Genomic DNA, 23,752 nt, shown 5'->3' on the forward strand with positions numbered 1-23,752 from the left:
CTGTCTCAGAAAGGGTGAAAAGGGATGGGTGAAGACAGCCAGTATCATCAACATTTGTTCTACACAGGTACACACATCTGCACATGCCTGTGGACACACACATGTGCCACACACTTATATACTCATAGTTAATAAAAATCAAGAGCAATGAAAGCAAATTTGTATTGTAAGAAGATAAATATTCTTGTTTATTTTTGCAGTGGATTAAATCTTGATCAGACATTTGATACTGCGTGGCATAAAGCATCTCTAACACCTGTCAGTATTGACTGGCGCTTTGATTTTATAACCATTAATGCTGAGAATGTCACTTCACATAGATGGTTCAAACACACAGTAGAAGTACAGTTAGGGCCATTCCAGGAATTGTTGGAAATTGTTTAATAATGCTAAGTCAAATTTTATTTAATAATTTTTCAATGAAATTAAAGTAACTGAAATACCAGTTCTTAAAACCAAACATTCCAACACATGAAATCCGAAGACTAACCAGCTTGATACATGATGAGGAATGATAACTAGGAAACGGGAGAAGCCTTTGTTTTTATAGTTCAAATATGTTTCTAAAAAGGTAGAAGACTTTGTATACACATAAAAACACTTCAATTCACAACAGGAAAGTCTGCCTGGAATCAGAGCCGACTTGTTTGAGGAAGTGTTTGTTGTCACTTGCTGCATGACGTGGGAGATGCTCAGAACCAAGCTTGCAGTGAGGTTGCATGCTACAGCAAGGCAAGCACTGGAACTACTAGGTCTGCTGCTTAAATACTGAAACAAAGTCAACTACAGGAAAATTCCAAGGTTTCATGAGCAGTAATGTCGTCATTAGTGCTCTGGATGTGCATGATAGCCGCTCTCTGAGGACAGCACACTTAGCAAGCAGATCATGATGTCATTTGTGCTTTGGGATTGCACAGCAGGTAGGAGCCTGAGGATTATCTTCACTTTAAACCAGAGTAAATACTGTTTTCAAGTATAGCCTCTAGTGTCTCTAGCCCATAGAGTTTAGTTAAGCTTGGATGGAAGGTTCAGTGTTTTTTTATATGATAACTCCATGTGCATCCGTTTGGGTGTGCTCCACAGTACACATCTGGGGGCCAGAGGAGGACAACTCGTTCATCCAGGTGGGTTCCAGGGTTGAAACTCAGGTCATCAAGTACCTTTACTGTCTGAGTAATCTTGGTGGCCTGGGATAGAAGTTTTATTTAAATTTTATTAGCAACTGTATTTCTGCAATTGCTGATTAGTTCTTAATTAATTCTTATTGTTTCATCTTTGCTCTTAGCAGCTTTCCAAAGTTGTTTTTAAATGTGTAATTTTTAACTTCCTATCTCAGGAGGCAAGTGGTTTCTGTTTCTGGGCACACCTAACCATGTGTTGTTTGCCTTAATTCCCAGCATGAGACAGCAGCAAAGTAACTGTCTTTGTGTGCGTCTAACTTATCCATCTACCTAATGAAAGACTTTCATTTGTGTTGTTTCCTGGGCCACCTGATGTGGAGAATATGGAGAAGCAGACATTTTTAGTATGACTTTTTAAAAAAAAGATTGGTTTTTAGCATTATTGTGTGGTTTCACAGTTTTTGACACTCCAAGTCTGTTTTGTAGCCTAACTGTTAATGGTGAGGAAGTTTAAAAAGACAGTGTTAGAACCAGATTTCTAACTTTTCACACCCCCTTAACACCAGGTGGCAAGTGCTATTAAACATTTGATCTGGCTGATCTAGTTTCACTGCTAATAACTGCTACAGTCCCATGAGTAGCCTTTTGGTGGCTGCCAGATGCCTCCTGAGACTCCTTAGCTGACTGTAATCTGACAAACTATTGGCGTTTTATCACCCAGGAGTTAAATTTGGACACTGATATGTGTCATTGGTCAAACTGGGATTATGTAGTGGCTGAGAAAGGGAGGTGTCTTTTCTCCACTGGCATGTCTTTGAAAGACATAAGAGAATTTACTCTTTTTAAAAATAATTAAACACAAATATGTAAATTAAATATTACTATCATAAGTTTCCTTCTCCAGGATCTGTGACCCAGCTCTTGGTGTATGGATGACCAGTCTTTGGTGCTTTGAGGCAGAAGAGGACAGGGTGGGTTCCTCTCTGTGGGTATAAGGAAGATGGGTGGTGGGGCGTTCCTTGAGGTGATTCAGAGAGCTTGGGAGAAGGAAGTGGGCATGATGGTCACAAGTTGGTGTCCTTTGGCAGTCTTGAAAGAAGACTTAGTGTCTGGAGTCTGGAAGGCATCAATCAGGAATGAACAAGGAAGTCACAAACAGAAGTAAATCAGGGTAGGGAATGATGTTTCAGGAACAGTTCTATGACTCTAGCAGGGTCAATCCTAATTAGTTATCTAAGGGGCAGGGAGTACTTACGGAAGGCTTTCCCTGATGAGCACAAGGACACACATGAAGTGGGTGTTTGAAGAGAAAATGTAAGTTCTCACACAGTTGTTTTACTATTTTCACAAGAGAATCGATACTTTAATACTTTTATAGTCATCAATACTGGGATTTAAGGTCTAAGCATGGGAAGTGAGTTTTTTATTTTTTAATATAGACCATAGAATATAATATAGACTACTCATGATTTATAAGATGTCCTTTACAAACAGTCTGCCATCCTTTGAGATTTCCTAATCTTGCTTTATTTCCTACTATGAAAACTGGCTAGCAGGGTGGACACTTTTGTGGTCAGTACCACTTGATGTCTTTATGTCCTGTGACCAAAGCAAAGCGGCCAAAGCTTAAGTGTTCTGAGGAGATGCTATGCTAGAATTGGTGCCTAAGAGAAAAATCTTACATTTCTGCCCTTGAATGCCTTGAGAGAACAAGTCCCAATGACTCCTTAAGTGCCATATATGTGGCTGATCTAAGAGTCTTTCTCTCCTTCCTTCCTTCCTTCCTTCCTTCCTTCCTTCCTTCCTTCCTTCCTTCCTCATTCATTCATTCATTCATTCATTCATTCATTAGTGTTTGCTGGATACCTACTCTGAGGGTACTGGAAGTAGATCATGATAGTTAAATGCTGTGAGATTAAAGGCAGCTTTTTTCCTGAGGTTTTAATTCTATATGGCCTCTGCATAGTTATGAATGTAAAATACATAACCCATATAGTTTAAACATGACAAATAACAACTCTTTAAATTTCAGGCTTCATTTATTTGAATATTTTTTCTTGCTAAATAAAAGAAGGCAGCAAAATGGAAACAGAACCATTTGTCATCACTGAATTCAAGTGAAGTGAAAGATAATTTAGAGATATTTGACTCATGAATCTTTGATAGGATTTTTCATTCATCAGAGTAGTGTCAAGAATAAAAAAATTGGCTCTACCTGTTGGAGTGACATTTTACTACAAAACCATTATTTTTTATATATTTAAATTATATTTTAAGTCATTACTCATTTTTGTATATTATGAAAAGTACTTAAATTTCTGAAAGACCATAAAAAGAAAGCGAAATTGTTAGTTCAAAACTTTGTAACTTTCAAATATTAGCAAATTCAATATTTTTATAATCATCCTGTTTGATTAAGAACTGGATCCAGATTTCTTCTTGTCGCTCTTTATGTTTGGTGAACTTGTGTTGTAACTTACCTGGACAGATGAAGAAATGTTATTCTCTATTTCTTGCAATAATTGTCTTCAGACAGTATCTTTTACTGCAGACCCTTCTTCCAGAACTCTGCTGGCTAGTTTCATGTAAGTTTGACACAGGCTAGAATCATCTGACAGGAGGGAACCTCAACTGAGAAAATGCTTCAATAAGAGTCAGCTGTCAGACGTTTCCCTAATTAGTGATTGTGGGAGAGAGCCCAGTCCATTGTGCGTGGTGTCACTCCTTTACTGGTGTTCTGAGTTCTATAAGAAAGCAAGCTGAACAAGCCATAAGTAGCAAACCAGTAAGCAGTACCCTCCATGGCCTCTCTGCATCAGCTCCTGTTTCCAGTTCTTGCCCAGTTTGAGTTCCTGTCCTGACTTCCTTCAGTGATAAACAGTGATGTGGAAGTGTAGGCCAAATAAATCCTTTTCTCCTCATCTTGCTCTGATCATGGCATCTCATCACATCCACGATAACCCCAAGACAAGAACTTTCAGATAGTCTTATTTGAGTGTTTTCCGTGCTGTTATTGTGGGGAACTATTGGGGCATACAGAGTATCTGTATCTAATGCTGAAAGCTCTTGGTACTCCTATATGTGGGCTCTTCAAAAGCAGGAAGCACTAGTATTCATACATGACTTGGTTATACAAGTTATGTCACAGCCAAAATTATAACAGTAATTAATCTGTCACTAACGGAAGGAAAGTATTCTTTCATTTGACAGATAATGAAACTGAGTCTCAAAGAAACTTTTATTATTATTATTATTATTATTATTATTAATTTTAAACACAAGAGCCATAAAAGCAGATGGACAAGGCAAATTAATTTTGGACATGGTCAGTATAAAGGATTAGAGAAACAGTTGTACACTGTGCTTACTGTGTGTGCCTCTTTTCCAGAAAAAAATCAAGGTATGTCAGCTTCATTCTATCTCCTTCAAATTCCTCACACTTGGTAGAACATCTTTTTCCTTCAGCCTTTGACATAGGTCCCATCTCTTGCTAGTGGATACTGGTGGGCTTTAGACCCAGGGCCTTACAAGCCACAAGGGATTACAGGAAACGGCATTTCTTCGTATGTAGCAGTCAGGCATCTGGTCACAGGCAGATGGTTTGGAGGTTTTAGATCTAGCCAGAAAGATAGTCCATTTCAGTCTTTTCAAAGTAAAATTTGCTATCATAGCCAGTGAATCGTATGATTGGGTGGCTCATGGAGAGGCAGGGATGTAGGATATGTGTATTCAATGGGTGTTCAGTCACTGGCAAGAATACTTGTTTAAACTAAAGGGACATTGCCTGTATTCCTTGTGGTGTGCTCAGGGTGAGCCACACTTCCCTTGGGAGATAAGGCTTCTGAAAGCCATCACACGTGCTAGGTAGGAAGAGAGCTAAGCAGTGACCTAAGAGCGCCGTCACATTGGAGGGATACCCATGCTTCTCAACTGTACTGCATACTCACTGCCACTTGCAGACATTTATCTGGGTAATTTTGTGAATGTTTACTCAGTGGTGCTTAGTGCTTCCCAGTAAAATACCTGTTGATTCTGAAATGGAGAAATAATTAAATGGACAGGACAGCTTGATTTGCATAGGATTTCTTTTTTTCTGTGACAGGTGTTTGGTGTGTTTTCATGGGAGTGAAGAACATTATCACTTTTACAGATGCCATCAATCTTTAATAATCAAAATTCCCTTGGCAGGAAGGGTGGTGTAGCAGTACATTACTGTGGTTAGTGTTACCCTGCACTATCTACGGTAATCAGTATTGGTCAGTATACTGTAGTGGAAACGGCCCTGTTGTGAGATATCTGGGAATCTGTCCACGACATCATTAAAACACTGCTGCAGACTCATTGGGCTTGGGAATAGTATTTTAACAGCTCAACTGAAATTGACCCATGTGGTACAGTTTAAAAATTCTGAATCCACAACATTCTGTATTTGAATAATAAATTTGTATATAATTTTGTATTAGCTTTTAAGCTATAAGTCCCCAAATGATTAGTTTATTATGTTTGAAGTATGGTAATGGCATGATTAGCTGTGAGCTAAAATATTGTTTTGTAAGCTAAAATATTATTTGATCTAATAATCAGATCTAAAGATCAAGAAGAAAGTAGAAGCTTCTAAACAAGTGTTAAAATTGATACTAAATACAAGTTAACAGTACTGTCCACCAAAAGGTCAAAAATAATACAGTCCAATCAGTTAACTCACTGACTTTACTAATCAGAGAAAAAATTTACCTTAAAATGGGATTTAGGAATTCTTAAACCTGGGGTTTAAACTACTGATTATGTTAAGTAGAACAAATACGATGTTTGTATAAGTGGGATAAATTAAGAGAACAGTATATATTCAGTTATTTTTTCTAAAAGAGAATACGCAAGTATAATTAAATTTCTTTTTGAATATAGGTACACTCTCATGAAATGGTGTGGGCAAAGGTTTACTTTCTCTCACTATTAGTGTGTAAATGCCTTTGATGTAGAATGATGTGCACGAAACACATCTCAAATGTCCTCTTCTCAGTGAATGCTTTGTGTTTTCCAGGTTAGCGCTCTACGTGTATGAATATCTGCTCCATGTAGGAGCTCAGAAATCGGCTCAGACATTTTTATCAGAGGTATGTTTTATGTATTTTCTGCACTACATTTGCTATATAAATGAATGAAAAAAATAGACTGGAAGGATGGCTTGTAAAGTTGTTTTATAGCAAGTGCTTAGGTATCCTTTTGTATAATGCAGTCTTTAGATTTTTTTTCTAAGTGTTTTCAGTATCACTAACTCCCTTTTCTGTCCAACTTAAAACATTCTAGTAAACCTTCTAACCGTTTATTCCCTTAGAAAGTTACCTGAACATGGCAGTAATAAGCAAGAAAGCCAGTTTGCTTTAGAACCTTCCACTAGGTCTGAGGAGATGGCTCAGTTTAAACTCTAGAACATACATACACTAAAATCTGATTGTGGTGCTGTGCATTTCTATTCCCAGTCCAAGGGAGATGAGGACAGGCAGATAGATCCCTGGTGGTCACAGGCCAACTAGCCCAGCCTGCCCATCAAATTTCAGGCCACCGAGAGGCCCTGTGTGGAGAAAGGGTAGATGAGAGCCAGTGAGATGTCTGTTTGGGTAAAAGTTCTTGTCAGCAGTGTCTTGATGATCTGAGTTGGATCCCTAGGGCAGCACTATAGAAGAAAAGCACAGACTCCTGTAAGCTGTCCTCTGATATCCACATACATAGCATAAATAGTAAGGGCACCTGCACACAGGTGCACATGTACTCATGTAACATGGACCCACACGTGCCTCCACACACAGTAAGCCTCCCTCCTGCACACATTTTTAACAATATCTTATGTTAGCATTGTTAACAAGTTTTGATAATGTGGATTTGTTTATTATTTTATGTGAGTAGAGTTGATTATTTGGAAACATTTCTGATCATCTTATTTCAAGCTCTGGCTAGTCTCTCTTTTCCTTCACTGTTGTGGTTGGTTTTGTTGTAGGAAACAGGCTGACCTCATACTTGCCATAGTCCTGCCTCAGCCTTCTGAGAGCTGGAACTAAAGGCAAGTGCTCCTCTTTCACTTTTCCAGCTCCGAGTCTGAACGTTCTTGCAATAGAATTCTATTTTCCTTCTTTAATTATGATAAATATAATGAGGGTGTCGAATTCTGTTACTTAGTGGCCACATCATGTTCCAAGGTGTATTACACTTATCATTTTAAATTGTTATAAGGAATTAATAATATACATAATATTATTGCTATTTTATTAATTGGTACATGATTAACTTGGGGGTCACACAGGTTAATGAGTTAATGGAACTAGAATTCACATTGTCTGTTATTTCCAAGGACATTGGTGTACATTGTGTGCAACCACAGCTGGGACTGCTTTGTATGATTCCTTTGGTCTCAAACAAATTCGTATGTTACACACTGACCCAGCATTCAATTTTATGACTCTGTGGTGGCCATTCTAATGCCAGCCACTAAACATTCCAAATAAGGAAATCAAAGAAGACACCAGATGATTAGAAGACCTCACATGTTCATGGGTTGTCAATATCAGTATAGTGAAAAAATGGCTATATTACCAAGGATAATGTTTAGAGATAATGCAGTTTTTATCAAAATATAACAAAGTCCTTCACAGAGATAGGAAAGAATGCCAAAATTCACATGAGCTCATATAAACCCCAGATTGTCAGAACAATCTTGAGGAAGGAAAGAACAATGCTGGAGGTATTAAAGCACACAACTTCAAGTTATGTTATGTCTGCGATAACAAAACCAGCATGTGTAGAACCATGAAGTAGAGCATGCAAGAACTAAACCCTAAAGCCACAGCCACTCTTGTTTGATCGCCATGTAGCAAAACTGGCAATAAGAAGCCTTTCAGAAAATGGTGCTAGTAAATCAAAATCCATACATAGGGAAATGAAACTAAATTCCTCTTAGTCTGCAAAAATCAGTTGCAAATATGTTGAAGACTTTAATGTGAGACTTGAACCACTGTTGCATGGAAGTATCAGGAAAATAGTTCGAGTCATAGGCATAAAGATTTTCTATAAATCTCTAAAACTCAGAAAATAGCACCCAGGAATTGTCAAATGGGATTATGAAATCAGTACATGAAATGGAAGGCTGAATAGTAAACACTCAAGTAACAAGGCGTTCTACAAACAGGAGAGATCGTTGCTAGCCATACAACTGAAAGAGGATTAACGTCCACAACATAGGAAGAACTCAAAAACTTGTAACACCAAAAGCTTTCCCAAACAGCTCAGTCAGTGAGCAAGCTAATGAGATGGTGATTTCAGAGGCTTTCCCAAACAGCTCAGTCAGTGAGCAAGGTAATGAGATGGTGATTTCAGAGGATGAAGATGAAGCACAGATGCATGGTGGGACTGCCCAGGAACGCCGACTCCTCCTGGAGTAGCTAAGACAGATGGAGAATTCTAGTGAGGATGTGGGTGAAGGGAATCCTTACCCATTTCTAATGTCTGTATGGAAGTTCTCACAGAACTAAATACAGAACTACCATATGACCCACCATACCCCCCCTGGGTCTAACACTAGAGAACTCTAAGTCAGTACACCACAGAGACACTTGTACGTTCATGCTTATTACACTGCTGTTTGTAATAGCCAAATTACTTAGCGTCCATAAATAGAGAGATAAATAAAAAATAGTAATATACACAGTAAAGTTTTATTCAGTCATAAAGAATAATATAATGATGTTATTTTCTGAGAAAACAGATACAACTTGAGATCATCATACTGAGTAAAATAAACCAAACTAAAAAAAGGAAAATATGTTTTCTTTCATTTGCAGATCTGACTTCAGTAGTTACATAAAAATGTATGCATGAACATGTGCATGTATACACACACACACACACACACACACACACAGACACACACATCATTAAAGCAGAAGGGAGGCTGGGGAAGGAAGTAGGCCAGGTTGGGCTGGGGTGGAAGATTTGACTGAAGCACATGCTATTCTTGAGTAATTGTGCTGACGCCCAGCACTGTGTACAGTGAGTGCAGAGCAGCAGAGAGAGGGGAGCAGCAGGTCATATCAAAGGACGCTTCATCCTTAGTTGTAGAATCTTTACATATAAAAACTACGTGTACACATTTATAATTGTTTAAAAACAATAGAATATATAGTCTTTTGAGTATTCTTAATTTAGAAATGGAAGATTGGAGTGTGTTTATGATACTACTTTGTTGCATATGTGCTGGAGTTCTTGATAATTTTAGTTGGCTATATTTCAATCCCTTTTTATTCCCTTACATTGTAAGTGTCTGCCTGTGATTGCTGTATGTACTACATACACCAGGCTCTGTCTTCTGGGCAGTGCTCAGTGTTACAGTCCTCTGCCTGAACCATTCTCCACTTATGTACCTTAGATGTCACTGCTCACTGGGAAGGCTTTCTCAGAGCAGTTAGCTTTAAGATTTTACTGCAGCCTGCAGGTGCCCCCACAGGAAGACCATTACATACTATAGTGAGACAATGTTTGCATTATCTTCTTGATGAAAGAGCCCATGGAATTTTAATTAAAAGAATAACATCATTAAGACTGTACTTTAATGTCCCTTGACTATAGGCATGGAGGGGGGAGAAGGAAGGGAGGGAGGAAGATGGGGAGGGAGAGGAAGAGGGGGAGGAGAGGGGAGGGGAGGGGAGGGGGGAGATGCCTAAATGTAGTATTTTAGAGTTCTGTACCCTTCTTAGAGTTGCTTTCTCTCTTAATTTTACTTGAAACACACACACAGTTAGAGCATGCTCATTGTAGAGTGACTCTTTAACCAGCTTGGTTGTGTATGACTGTTCATAGTCTATCATTCCTCTCTACCCTAGTCCCAGATTTTTACCTCATTCAGAACTGTAAATGGCTTATTTGAGTTGAGTATTTTGATAAAGAAATGACTGAGGTAGTTACTTTGATGTAATATTTTCAAAGCAAAATTCTCCTTCAGGATTGATGAGGTTATAAGTGACTGTTATGTTAGTAAGTTCTGAGTCGGATTACTCTGCCAGACATTTCTTCCACTTCCTTGGGATGGTTGTTATACTTGGGGAGGACCGATCAGAACTGCTGATGGCGTTTACTCTGTTTCTCAGCCCGGTCACTGGGCATAATTCTTTAAAAAGTGCCCTTGACCTGAGCTGTCAGAAATCGGACTGTTCTCGATGACTTTGGTGTTGGTCAGAAGAGTGAAGAACATGATGATGTCAGCCCGACTCCTCCCTTTTATAAAATAAAGTATAAGATACTGGACTATTACAAAACAAACAGAAGGAAAAGAACCCATAAAAAGCACACACACAAAAAGATATAGATACAGAGAGACCCACTCATTCACAAACTTAGGAATTCCATTGGTTTTCCCCTTTTCTATTCAACAGAAAACACTGGACTCAGTAGTGGTCAAACTGTTCTCAGTTTGTTCTAATGGGTTCAGTGTTACTTTTGATAATTTTTAGTTATCACTGTCCCAAACCTAAATATAGTTGGAATGACTCTTACTCCTAGTAGGAGAGGAGTAAATGCTCTTGAGTGACAACTCAGCACACAGCCCTGGTCTGCTCCATCTTCGTGACCAGTAACATGCAGTTGCAGCAAACTGTTGAGGAAGTTTTAACTCTAGGTCAGCTTTATTACCCCATGCTCATTTCTAGTTGTCTTTTTCTTGTTACAGTGTTTCTGTAACAAAGAGAATTCCTGTTGAGTCTTGGAATTTTTATAATATTCATGCTTGGAAATGAGGCTGAATGTTCTTAACAAATACAGCTAAGAATTAAAATGTTAGCCAGGTGTAGTGTATATGACTTAAATCCCAGCACTTGGGAGGCAAAGGAAAGTGAATAGGTTTGAAGTCAGCTTGCTTGGTCTGCAGAGTGAGTTCTAGGATACAGAGGGCTACAGAGAGAAACCCTCCCATGAAAACAAAACAAAACAAACAGCAAGAATTAAAATATTGTAGAGTTATCCGTTTCCCCTTTCTTTTTACAGTTTATACTCTTGGTAGCCTCTTTTGTCATGTTGGCCAACAAGTTGGCTCAAAATAGTAGCATTGCAGCACCTAATGAATGGGCTGCTTCTTCAGTGCCCAGTTATTTGACAGTGTAGAATTCAAACTTTGTTCTCCTTTTCACCTATATAAAGAAGGAAATAAAATTGTAGCCAATTTCTTGAGCTTTAATTTGAAGGCCATATAGTTCAACCTATAAGTACCTTTTAACCAAATGTCTTGAGTTTGAATATGCTCTACATCTTAGCTGATTGTCTTAATTATGAAAGAAATGGATTGGCGCATGTAAGTGTAGAGAATAGTATCTCGAAGGTAATGACTGCTCCAAGGTGTGGCCTTTTACACTTGTGACCAGGAACTGTTTTTTGTGGTTTAGTGTTTTTTCTGTTTTTGTGTATGTACTTTGTGGGCACAAGAGTAAATATACGTCTTCCGTGTACATGGGTGTGTCACAGGTCCATCACTTGGATGACCTATAATAACCTGACTTTTTGGTGTCACCCTTTCTAGTAAAATACCTGCAGCTCTAAGAGCTAATGTAAGTTATCTCCAGGCTTCCATGCCATTTGTGGACTTCAGTGGAGGGACACTGACTTCTCTTGTTCCTGTGGAGTATTACAACATAGCCTGTTGCTCATAGCCACCAAAAGACATTTAGAATAGAGCTAAAACCAAAAACAGCACAGGACTGTTGAGGAATTTTCCTCAAAATTATATATATATGATCTTTTGCTCTTCCTTCTAAAGCAAAGCAGTGCTGTTTGATGTGACTCCTTATGGAAGGCTGTGGTTAGACTGTTCAGTAAGGCTCCTGACAGTCACATGTGACTGTGCAGTACTTGAAATGTGGCAGAGACAACTGAGAAATGTTCAACTAACTTCATTTAAATTTGGGAGCTGCACGTGAATAGAACAGCGTGGTTTTAGATTATTTACCTGAATGCACAGTTAGATTTTTCTTCTGTTAAATATCTTTTGTTTCAACTTTTAAGTTTTTTTTTTTACTTCAATTGGATTTATTTTCATTTAGTTTGATATGTGGAGATACTTATACATCAAATTTTTAATTTCTAATGAGTGGGAACATTCTATCTAGATTAGAAGTCTCAGGAATTCTATTTGAAAATGAATTGGATAGATCTGATACTCACTCAGGGACTGGTTTTTAATCCTTTATGTTGTTAACATCTTAAAAATTGGCTCATATTCAAAAAGTACAAAAGAATTTAGGAAAACAAAAAAAGTTTTGGGCCTATTGGTCCACTACAGAGTTGTTCTTGAAGGGACTTCTATTGGTTAATAAGGTGCCGTGGTACCAAGATCAGAGCTTCAGAGAAGGTATTGGTGGCAAGGCTGTGGAGATGGACCAGTGTTAGTTTGTTGGTTACATGCATCCAGAGCTGAACTCATACTCTAGTTTTGAACCACATCAAAAGCTCGATTCAGCAGAGCCCACCTGTATCCTGTGCTTGGAACTTGGTGGTCATCAAGTGTAGTCAATTAGCAAGTTCTGGGCTCAGCTGGAGCCCTTACCGAAAAATACATGGAGGATAATTTCAAGGAAAATTTCCATCCTGACCTCTTGCCTCTAGCACACCCTCATATATATGACCATCACCCCAACTCCCACCCCCCCACACCTATTCCTATGTGTACATAGATGTTGCTGATACTCAAAATTGCCAACTGCTTCACTTTTGGAGCCAGAGGCCTCTGCCTGCTCTTGATCTCTTGCTAGCATCTCCTGAAGGCAGAACTCAACTGGAAGCTAGCCAGCATCAAGGAGGCTAAGCAGTGTCATTTCCAGAATCCCTCTCCTGAGTAATAAGTACCTGAGTAATAACTGCTTTTAGGACTTCCATCCATCCATCCATCCATCCATCCATCCATCCATGTATGTATGTTGGCTTGTTTGGTTTTAGTTTTTGAGACTGAATCTTGCGAATATCCTTGGCTGGCCTGGTAGTTGCCATGTAGAGGAGGTCAGCCCCAAACTCCTGGAAATCCTTTTGTTTCGGTTATCTGAGTGCTGTAGATGTGAGCCACTGTGCCCGGTGAGTACCAGTACATCTAGTTAGAAGCAAGTAAGGATGAGAGGTTACATAAATATATACATATTGAATTTTTGTTTGTTGACACAAATGTTTATTCTATTGTTCACTACTTTGATTCTTTTTTTGTTTCCCTAGATTTAGAAACTTGGGTTTTATTGATTAAAAAATTTCATAATTTTTTATGGCTTTAGAATATTTTATTCTGTGCGAAATGTTTCACGATCTATTATATTTTATGAATCCTACTATATGTGGTCATTTAGATTGTTTTCCGTTTTGCAATTGAAAAGTGCTTAAATGAGAAATAATATATAAATATATAAAATGTTATATACACTTGACAATATTTATTTATTTATTTATTTTATAAAGTTCTGGGGATAGAGATAATTCTTTGTTTTTAAATGAGAGACCCTTAAGAACCTGATGAATAGTAAATGGACCCCCACATTAGAAAAATACAGTGTCTTTTTTTTTGTCAACTGTCCAAGACTCACTAATCTTGTAACCTAGTCATTGACTCAGACTAAAAATCTCTGGTATAAAGAGACATGATTGACAGGTTTTGTTTATTGCTAATATTTATTTTCTATTTTTCCTCAAATGAAAATGGATTGTATTTTTACACATTCACCCCACCCCCTTCTCTTAGCCTTCAAAGCCAGTCCCATTTTTTATGAGATGTTTGATTAGTCTTGTATGATAAATTGTTTCTTGAACAAACTTTGCCTTATGTTTATGGGATGGTTCATAGGAGCATTGTTGTATGAGATAACAAGCATGTAAAATGTACTATACCACAAGCCATGCTTTACATCAGTTAATGTGTATTTTGTCCATGATTCCATGTTTGTTCTTAGCTTCTGTAGAAATGACTAAAATGCTGAATTATCTGATAGCACTGGCATAATCATAGACAAGGTCCCCCAACCCAAAATATGGCAGAAGAAGAGGTTCTAAGAATTACATGGAAGTTATAATTGAATAGAAGTTATAGAACAAAGAGAGAGGAATATGATATGAAGAGAGGTGGATATGATACGTGAATTGGAAAAGGAAGGAAAATATATCAGACAAGAAAAAACATATATATATTAGGACTAAAACAGGAAGAAGGAAAGCCCAGAAAAGACAGAATTAGTTGGCATAGATGTTGTCCAAACATAGAAACAAGCCTGAGGCCCACAGTGCAACACTCGTGCACAGAAGATTCCCATTTAGAACAAATGTTTCTAGAATGTCAGCCAACATGGGTTTGTTCTGGCCACTTGTCAACGCCACTGATTATTAATGAATGCATGGTATATAAACAGCAAATGCATAGATGAATGTAATTTTACATTGAAAGTCTTTCGTTATTCCTTTCCAGAAGATAGTTGTAAATTTAGTGTTATTTAATATACATATGTTCAACTGTATACACACACATGCACACGCACACACGCTTTTGGTTTCAACAGAATATTTTCCCATTGTACTTATAGTTCCCCTTTCAACTTACCAGACTAGTAGAGCATGCCATTTTCCATGCAGATACAACCTGCTCTTTGTAATGGCCTCACGCAGTTCTGGGAGTATAGATATCAACATTTGCATTACATTTGCTATTGATATTTCTTAGGTTGTTTCTGGTGTTCATTTCTTCCAAAACTTTTTGCCCTTTGTGAGAAGATTTCATTCTCTCCTCAGATAAATCAGCTCATGTGGGCTCCTGTTGGTTTGAAAGTAGCAGTATCATTAAGTGTGGAAACATTTCTGGCTTCAAGTGTTGTTCATTCAGTAACTGTGAAAGAAAGGCTTCTGTGTCTGATAGACCGAACTCCGAGATGCTTCTGGCACAGAACTGTGATTTGAAGTGGGAAAGGTGGCTTCTAGTCACTCTGTAGTAAAGTATGTTGTTAGGGCGGGAGCAGTGATTTGTGGGGTACATTTTGAGTTTAAGGAATAATATGATGTAATGTTTAAAATCACACAGAGATTTACCTCCAGACATCTTGTGATAAAAGACTGTATCAACACAACACATACGGGTAGCTTCTCAGAGCACAAAGTCTCTGAAATAGTTTCTAATTGGTGGGAAGTGCATGGAGACTGACTGGTGACTGGTGTGCTGTAACTTTAATTTTTTTCAAATTCTGTGTTTAATGATGGTTCTTAAACACTTTAACCTTTCTTGTAACCCACTAGACATAGTGGAAAACAAAGGATCCGTGGAAGTGGACCTGTTTAGAAAGGTTCCTTGGAGCAACTCCCATCTGTGTTGTCTGGAAATCAGCAGTTCAGTTCACACATTAGCAGTCAGTAGCAGCTTGAAACACTTGCAGACACCTCACAGATACACCAGCCGTCCAGTTCTAAAGAATTGGGTTAGCAGCAGCGGTGACAAGACCTAGGAGAGACAGCCAGACCTCAGCCTTGGCTTGAGTCAGCAGCAGGGACCCGGAGGGATACCAGGAGAAGTTCTCAGCTGTGCCTCTCAAGGAAGTGAAGACTGGAGACCCACAAGCATTGCACAGCTAGCTGTACCAGCAAGCCAAGCTCTGTCTCTGTCACTCTGTGGAGTCCTATTTATACCCTCTAAACATCACGTGTCCTCCACGTGCCTTGCCTTAGCATGTTTCTTGCCTCAGCACGTGCACCCATTCAGTCATAGTCCTTGGAAGTGGCAACAAACTGCAGAACACCACCAGGAGGTTTTTTGGTGCATTTCTATGACATCACACAAATTCAGCTCAACTACGCAGTGTAAGGTGGACCAATACATGTGTGTAGTTAATACATGTGTGTAGTTAGCTAAGAATCCTTCATCATATGTCCTTTCTTGTGATTGCTTTAGCAGAACATCCTCTCCCCTGTGTCTGCTTCAGTGAAATGTTCCTTCATGAGTCTGCCTTAGCCTTTCACATCTGAGTCCACTTTAAGGAAACGTTCCTTCATGTGTTTGCAAAACACCCTCCAGCCGACTTTCCAAAGAACCCTTAAGTTTCCACTTCAGCGTGCAGGGCAGGTTAGACTATGAGTCTAATCCTACCTCCAGTGTCCCTGGCACTGAGACCTTAGGTAATTTCACTTTGTTTTTAATTAAGAACCAGCTGTTTTATTTCACAAGCATGTTATGCAAAGTCAAGGTGAACTGGTATCACGTATGAAAAACAATATTTTGAAAACTTGTTATTTCTAAGATTGGGTTAATTCTAGTTATCAGAATTTTAGTGTTTGGGGCATGTTTGAGATCTTATGTCCTTTCATGAAGACTTCAGTCAGTACAGATGTGTAAAAGAAAAGTTTGAGAGAGTAAGACAAATGTTTTGGACTAAGTAATATCTAATAGGACATTTTTATTTCTCATCAATCCTAATTAAGAAATATTCCTTAGTGTTTATGAACCAAAGGATATAATGAGTAACTTATATTATCAGTCCAAAGAGACACAAATACACAATTTCTTTTATGTTACTATGTAAAAGAACTCAGATTGAAATGTGTCTTCATTTATATATTTGTGTTTATTGCTCACAGTCTTTTTAACTTTACTGATTACTCAAGTTTTTATTTAATTTTCTTAAAATTGTTGTATTTTGTTTGTTTACATTCTACTAGTTCATTAGTTGTTTACTTTAAAATTCCAAATCATTTATGTCTTATGTACTTAAGAATTCTAGATAAAGATAGTGAACCAAACAAAAGGGTGCTCACATTTGACCCCTGCACATTGCAGTAAACTGTAGGTCGGCCCTCCATCCTCAGGCCGTGCCCTCACTCATGTGGCTCATCTCTATGGAGTCCATCTGTATAGACTTAGCCATTGTTATAAAGAAACATGGCAGAGTTGAGAGGACAAACACTGTGAGCCGGGCACCCTCTCTCATGACTCCTGCACCCTGCTATGTATCTGTGGTCCTTCTGCATCACCTAATAGTACCCTTTCTTTGTCCTCTTATAAAGTGTTAAACTATACTAACACTTACCGGGGTTCCATTACAGGCTACATACGAGGGAGAGCATGCATCTCTCTTCTTTCTGAATTTGGGTGACTTTGTTTAATACTATACATTCTTAGTCCATCCACTTACTTCCAAATTTTGTGTTTTCATTTTTTCTAGACCTGAATAATACTCAATTTTATTTTTATCTGACATTTATTTTAATTTATTTTTAATTGGAATAGAATTACATTTCCCTTTCCCTTGTTTCCCTGCCGCTTCTCATAGCTGCCCACTCTGGAGCCCTTTCTATTCCCTCCCACATGCTCTCATTAAAAATCTTATTTTTTTATTAATTTCTACATAATTTTCATTATCCATTTGTATGTTGATAGATGTCTAAGTTTGTTATATTTCCTTGCTATATTAAATAGAGCAGCAATAAACATAGATGTGCAAATATCTCTCTGGAAGGAAGAGTTCTCTGGGCATGCTCTGTCGGAATAACTAGGTCGTACGGAAGTTCTATTTTTAACTCTTTGAGGAGCCTCCAAACTGATAGCTAAGGGCTATATTATTTTGCACCTCAACAGCGACTTAGCTAAGGGCTCCTTTACCCCCATATCTACACCTGTATTTGTTGTTAGATTTCTTGATGATAGTATTCTGACTGGGGTGAGATAGTATCTCAAAATGGTTTTAATTTGTACTTCCTTGATAACTATAGATGCTGAACACTTTAAAAATAGTTATTGGGCATTTCTGGTTCTTTCTTCAAAAAACTGTATGTTCATTTTATTTTTCCATTTGTTGACTAGCAGCCTTAGTTTCTTGGTACTTAATTTCTATTTCTTCTTCTTCTTCTTCTTCTTCTTCTTCTTCTTCTTCTTCTTCTTCTTCCTCTTCCTCTTCCTCTTCCTCTTCCTCTTCCTCCTCCTCCTCCTCCTCCTCCTCCTCCTCCTCCTCCTCCTCCTCCTCCTCCCCCTCCTCCTCTCCTTCTTCCTCCCCGTCTTCTTCCTCCTCCTTCTCCGCCCCCTCCCCCTCCTTCTTTAAATTGTAGATGTTATCTCCATCTGAAGTGTAGCTGGCAAAGATTTCCCCCATTCTATTATGGCCTACTTGCTTTACTGGTTCCCTTTTAATTACATGTCATCCCACCTGTCAATATTTGGGGTTCACTCTTCTGCTAATGAAGTCCTTCTCAGAAAGTTCTTGCCTATCCCGAAGGCTTCAAGAGTATTCACCATGTTTTCTTTTAGAATTTTCAACATTTTAGGCTTTGAGGCTTGAAACTTTGCTTTATCTGGTCCCTGCTTACTCATCTAGCCTGTCTCTTAGTACCGTTTCTTACAACCTTTTTCCTTGTCCTACCAATATACAAGAACTCTTTGAAATGCATTATAGTCTTTCTTCTATATTGATTTATTATTACCAAAACAAAAAGATTTTTCCTTGAAGCTAGATTCTACTTTTGATTCTTAATCATAAAAAATATAAACCCTTCCCATCAGAGTACAAAGAAACCTGATTTTATTCTCCAGTGCACTGCCAGACAATAACCTGTGTATTATCCATGTGAGTGAGATGCAGCTGAGATCAGCTAGCAGTCTAGCACCCTACAGTAAGATCTGTGTTTGGAGCATAGAGCAGAGAGAGTACCTGACCAGGAAGCCGGGCATCTGCCGAGGTCCACTGGGAAAGAGAATAGAGCTCAGCCTCTTCCTCCCAGGCCAGCACACTACGATGACAGCTCACTACACAGGGGCTTTAGATTACTAGCCAGGGCTCAGCACAGTATCCAAATGTAATACTCTCTCTTCTTCAGCTCTGGAAAGAGAAGCCTTCCCTTTCCCCTGTGCTTCACTGTTCCAGCTTTAACTACAACAGAAGACTCGCAAGCATTTGTTTAGAATTCTGCCTTTTCAGAGACTTGGAAGTGTCAGGTTTACTTTTCACTGCTTGGAGGAATCACAGGTTTTTGCTGCAGTGTGCTTAGAAACAGAGTCGCAGTTCATTGATGCAGCAGTGGAGGGAGAAGGAGTGATTGGATGTGCCTGGTGAAGTCTGAGACTCCTCCTCAGCAGAGGACTCTCCAAGACATATGCCTCTGTCTGATCAAGTTTGCAGTTACCGAGCTGGTTCTAGAAGCTGCCTTTTAAACGAGCCAGGGAACCTCTAATGTTTTCTGCAATAATCTCTACATGTGTACTGAGTGGTCACCTCTTCCTGGGCATTCCAGAGAGTGGGGAGATGCAGAGAGGGACATGGCTTCCAGTGTTCTGCACTTAGAAACTTAGCAAATTCGTAACCCCTTAGTTCCTCTGGGCAGCCTTCCCTTCCCTTTGCAGACTGGGTTTAAAGGTCACCCTCCAAAAGTCCCATATTATCATTGCCATTCATCTTCAATGGCAGGCTCTGCTCTGATCACCTGCTGACTGGTCTCCCAAGTATCAGCAGACTCTCCTCAGGGACAGGGTTCTGCTTCAGCCCTCTTTTTGTTACATTTAACTGTTTTGTCTTCCTTAGTTGTATGTATGATAACCATGAGGGTATGTTACAATGTTTTGATTAGTAAGCTAAATTTTATTTAGTATTAACCTAAACAACTAAGTGTGTCCATGTGACATATCACTGCCTGTGTTTTTGTTTGTTTGTTTGTTTTTTTGTTTTTTTTGTTTAGGTGACAGTGATACTGTAATAATTTTTTTTGTGAAAATATTCTTCAGGGTCAAAGCAAACGGTTCAGCAGCTAACAGTTACACTCTTTCTGTATTCCCTATTTCAAGTGGTGTACTGACCAGCTCTCAAACCCCTTGTAGGTAGATGATTGATTGCTAGCTTATGTTATAGATGAGAAAACAGAGGCAAACAAGAGGCTTTCGTTTTTCTTGATTCATATAACAAGGTTGTAAAAACACTAAACTTTAATGTCTGTGCTTCCTTCTGCTTAAAAGGAATGCAATTTAAATATTCTTTCATGAAGTGGTGTGATATGGCGGTGTCAGTCAGGATCTAGACATGCAAATTAAAAGCACACTGAATACAACAACAGAAAGAATATAATCTAGGCAAGTAACTAAACTGCTTATTTTTAAAAAAGCATAGAAAGGACATTGAAGTGATATATTTACATAAAATCATTCATCCCCATCATTAGAGCTGAAAGATCAAATTAAAAAGGTTCTAGTTATAAAACTATGGATAAGAGATTTTGCATGGCTGAATTTTTGACTACCAAAGGTGGAGGGGAGAGATAGATGAGGAGAGATAGATGAGGATAGATGGATGGATGGATGGATGGATGGATGGATAGATGGCCAGAAGATAGATAGATAGATAGATAGATAGATGGATGGATGGATAGATGGCCAGATAGATAGATAGATAGATGGATGGATGGATAGATAGATGGATAGATGGCTAGATAGATAGATAGATAGATAGATAGATAGATAGATGTAACGGCCCGTTCTGCTGCTCCGGTCCACCAGTCAGGGCCTAGCAAGAGAGAGAGTGGGGATGGAGACACGAAGAATGGAGACAAGACAGAGTCTGATCTGGAGACGAGACAGAGTCTGCTGAGTCTGTTGTTCTCTCTTCAAGTCTCTCCTTTTATGTCTCTCCTTTTATATCTCTCCTTTAATCTCTCCTTGAGTCTTGCCTTGAGTCTCGCCTTTAATCTCGCCTCTGGTCTCTCAAGTGCTGGGATTAAAGACGTGTGCCACCACTGCCTGGCCTTGATAGAAAGGAAATCATGGGTATATCAAGATAATTATCAGAGTGTGCTCAGCTGTTGTAGGCTGTTGAAAACAAGTCTCTTGTCAGGGTATATGGCTCGAGATGGCTGTAAAGATGGTAGCCACTTTCGGCTAGGAGTCGGCTCCCAACAGATAGATAGATGGTTAGATGGATGGATAGATGATAGTTAGATAGATGAATGGTTAGATGGATGGATGGATGGATGGATGGTTAGATGGATGGATAGATGATAGTTAGATGGATGGATGGATGGATGGTTAGATGGATGGATGGATAGATGGATGGATGGTTAGATGGATGGATGGATGGATGGATGGATGGATAGATGGTTAGATGGATGGATGGATGGATGGATGGTTAGATAGATGGTTAGATGGATGGATGGACGGACAGACAGACAGACAGACAGACAGAGCACGAGAACCAGAGCCAGGGAGCTTCCTGGCCTCAGTTACTTCAGGAGCTCAGGGTAGCCTCATGGAACTGAGTACAGCTCTTGAAGGCAAGGTGTTGCTCAATTATGTTTGTGCAACTCAGGGGCCAAGAAGAAGCCTGTCTCTTATGTTAGAAACAGATGGAGTGGAATGAGCTGCTGTCTTCACTCTGCTGCTGCTGGAGCAGCCCTGATGACGATGGTGTTAGCAACTCTTTCCCTCCTTCCTACTTTCAGTGTCCCCTGAGAACTCTGTGTGTTGATAAGAACTTAACAGGGAGGCAGTTAATGAGTAACTAAGGTAGGAAACACATTCTTAGTGTCAGGTAACTAATTAGTTAGTTAGAGAGAGTGTATGTGTGTGTGTGTGTGTGTGTGTGTGCATGCGTGCACGTGTGTGTTTACATGTATGCACATGCACTTACATATGTGGGAGAATGCATGTGTCATGACATGCGTGTAGAAGCAGAAGGACAACTCTTTGGGGTTCCCTTCTACTACCTTTATGTAGGTCCCTAGATTTGAACTCTGATAGCCAGGCTTGCACAGAAAATGCCTTTACTGGCTTCGCCATTTCTCTGGTTCATTGTCAGCTTCTTAAAGATCATGGACAGATGGCCTTGAAGCGCCAAGACATGGCAGTTTATCACTGAAGTGGTGGGCAGCAAATTCAAGGGAGTTATGGCGGCATCTTCTCATACACCAATCAGTCTCTTAATCACTTTGTAAAAGGAGTACGTGGGAAACCTGAGCAAAGAATAACATGAAAATGATGAACTTAAAACCACTGTAGCATTTAAAGGAGAAAAACATTGCTTGGTAATATGTGTAGGCCAAAGTACTACATGGAAAGTATTTAATTTTTTTTTTTTATTTATTTTAGATAAGATGGGAAAAAAACATCACATTGGGGGAGCCACCAGGATTCTTACATTCTTGGTGGTGGTAAGTATTCTTTATTTCATTTTTACGTGATATTAAATTAGCATTGTAGTAAGCTCCTATGATCCCTACTCCTGTTTCGTTTTTCATTTTCTACCGTTGTGAACTAGAAGGTAGTATTTGAAAACAAAAACAAAACCTCAAGACCAACATTCCTGCATTTTCTTAAAGATGCTACTGAATCAGAATGGACTGGGAGCTAGTGTGTGAGATTTTAACTGTGCTCATTATGTTCATTCGGAGGGTTGCTATACGAGATAGCATAGGTTGAATGCCGTATACAGTGAGGCGTATACAGTGAGGCGTATACAGTGAGGCATATACAGTGAGGCGTATACAGTGAGGCGTATACAGTGAGGCACTTTTCCTTAGGGTTGCAGAGGATAAATGTTCGAGATCACAGTGCTGTTAGACCAGCTCCTAATGAGGGCTGTCCTGATGGCTTGTAGGCAGCATATCCTTGCATGGTGGTGGGAGATAGGGAATGCAGGGCATCAGTGTTTATTCTTACAAGGGAATTAATCTCATCATGACGGTTCTACCCTCACGATGTCAGCGAAATGTAATTATTTTCCTGAGACTCCACCTCAAAGTACCATCACACAGGGAGTCAGGACTTCAGTGTCTAAATGTGGAAGGTACAAGTCATTCCATAGCAGTCTCCTTTCTTGTCTTGCTGTGACAAATGAGGATGGCACTTTTTCTTGGCTCTTAACTTATGACTGGCTATAAGATTGCTTTCTGTAAAGAAGGCTGAGAGTTGCCATGAGACTAAGTTAGTAATACAAGTTGGCATGCTAGACATCCAGTTTCTTGTTTGAACTTCACTTCTCTTGGAAGCGTTTGGGGTAGAGACAGAGATCTGATTGGCATATTCAACAATAGGCTAGTCATATCTTAAAATAACAGCAGCAAATGGTACATATGGTGAGCCCATTCAAGACTGAGAGGCTGAGGGTGGCAAAGGGTAGATACAGTAAGGCATTCAAGAGCCTCAGCTGTGATGAATGTAAAGGGTGATACCTGGCAAAGCATGCCGATTGTCTGGGAGAGTGTTAGCTGTTCTGACGCTCACACAGAGGAGAGGTAGATGAGCATAGATTGGTACCACAAGGGGTAAATAGAAGTGGAGGTCAGAGAAGAGTGTATTATTGCACACAGACTGGGACATCTAAGAATGAGGAGTTCGTCTCTGCTGCTGTGATATGGAAGGAGGCACAGGGATGTTTGTAGGTTTGATGATAAGAAACTCAGTTCTTAATCTCTGCCAAGTACGATATGAGAGTTCTGACGAGGAGCTCGGTGTAGTGATTGTGGTAGTGTGTGCTCTAGGTGGGAAATCACCTCAAGTATTTATATAGAATCAATGGGGCTGAGAAAAGAGGGAAAGGGGAGAGAGAGAGAAGAGGAGAGAGATTAGAAACACACAAGACCTTGCTAGATGCTGTTTAAGACCCGGTGAATATTGATGTATA

General features: G+C 39.2%; 1 protein-coding gene across 3 annotated transcripts in view; it reads left to right on the plus strand.

Annotated features, from left to right (window-relative positions):
* The window catches only part of Ssbp2 (single stranded DNA binding protein 2), a 266,016-nt gene that overhangs the window by 78,423 nt on the left and 163,841 nt on the right, over positions 1–23,752 (plus strand). For 2 of the 3 annotated variants that reach the window (XM_028760092.1, XM_028760094.1), the window contains exons 2-3: positions 6,163–6,235; positions 22,219–22,280. In XM_028760092.1, the coding sequence (XP_028615925.1) occupies positions 6,163–6,235; positions 22,219–22,280 (135 nt within the window). Of the gene's footprint in view, positions 1–2,418; positions 2,436–6,162; positions 6,236–22,218; positions 22,281–23,752 lie in introns of those variants that run through there. The other variant, XM_028760093.1, reaches the window with a different exon arrangement.

The sequence above is a fragment of the Grammomys surdaster genome, unplaced genomic scaffold, assembly GCF_004785775.1.
Source record: "Grammomys surdaster isolate TR1022 unplaced genomic scaffold, NIH_TR_1.0 126391, whole genome shotgun sequence".
Lineage (NCBI taxonomy): Eukaryota > Metazoa > Chordata > Mammalia > Rodentia > Muridae > Grammomys > Grammomys surdaster.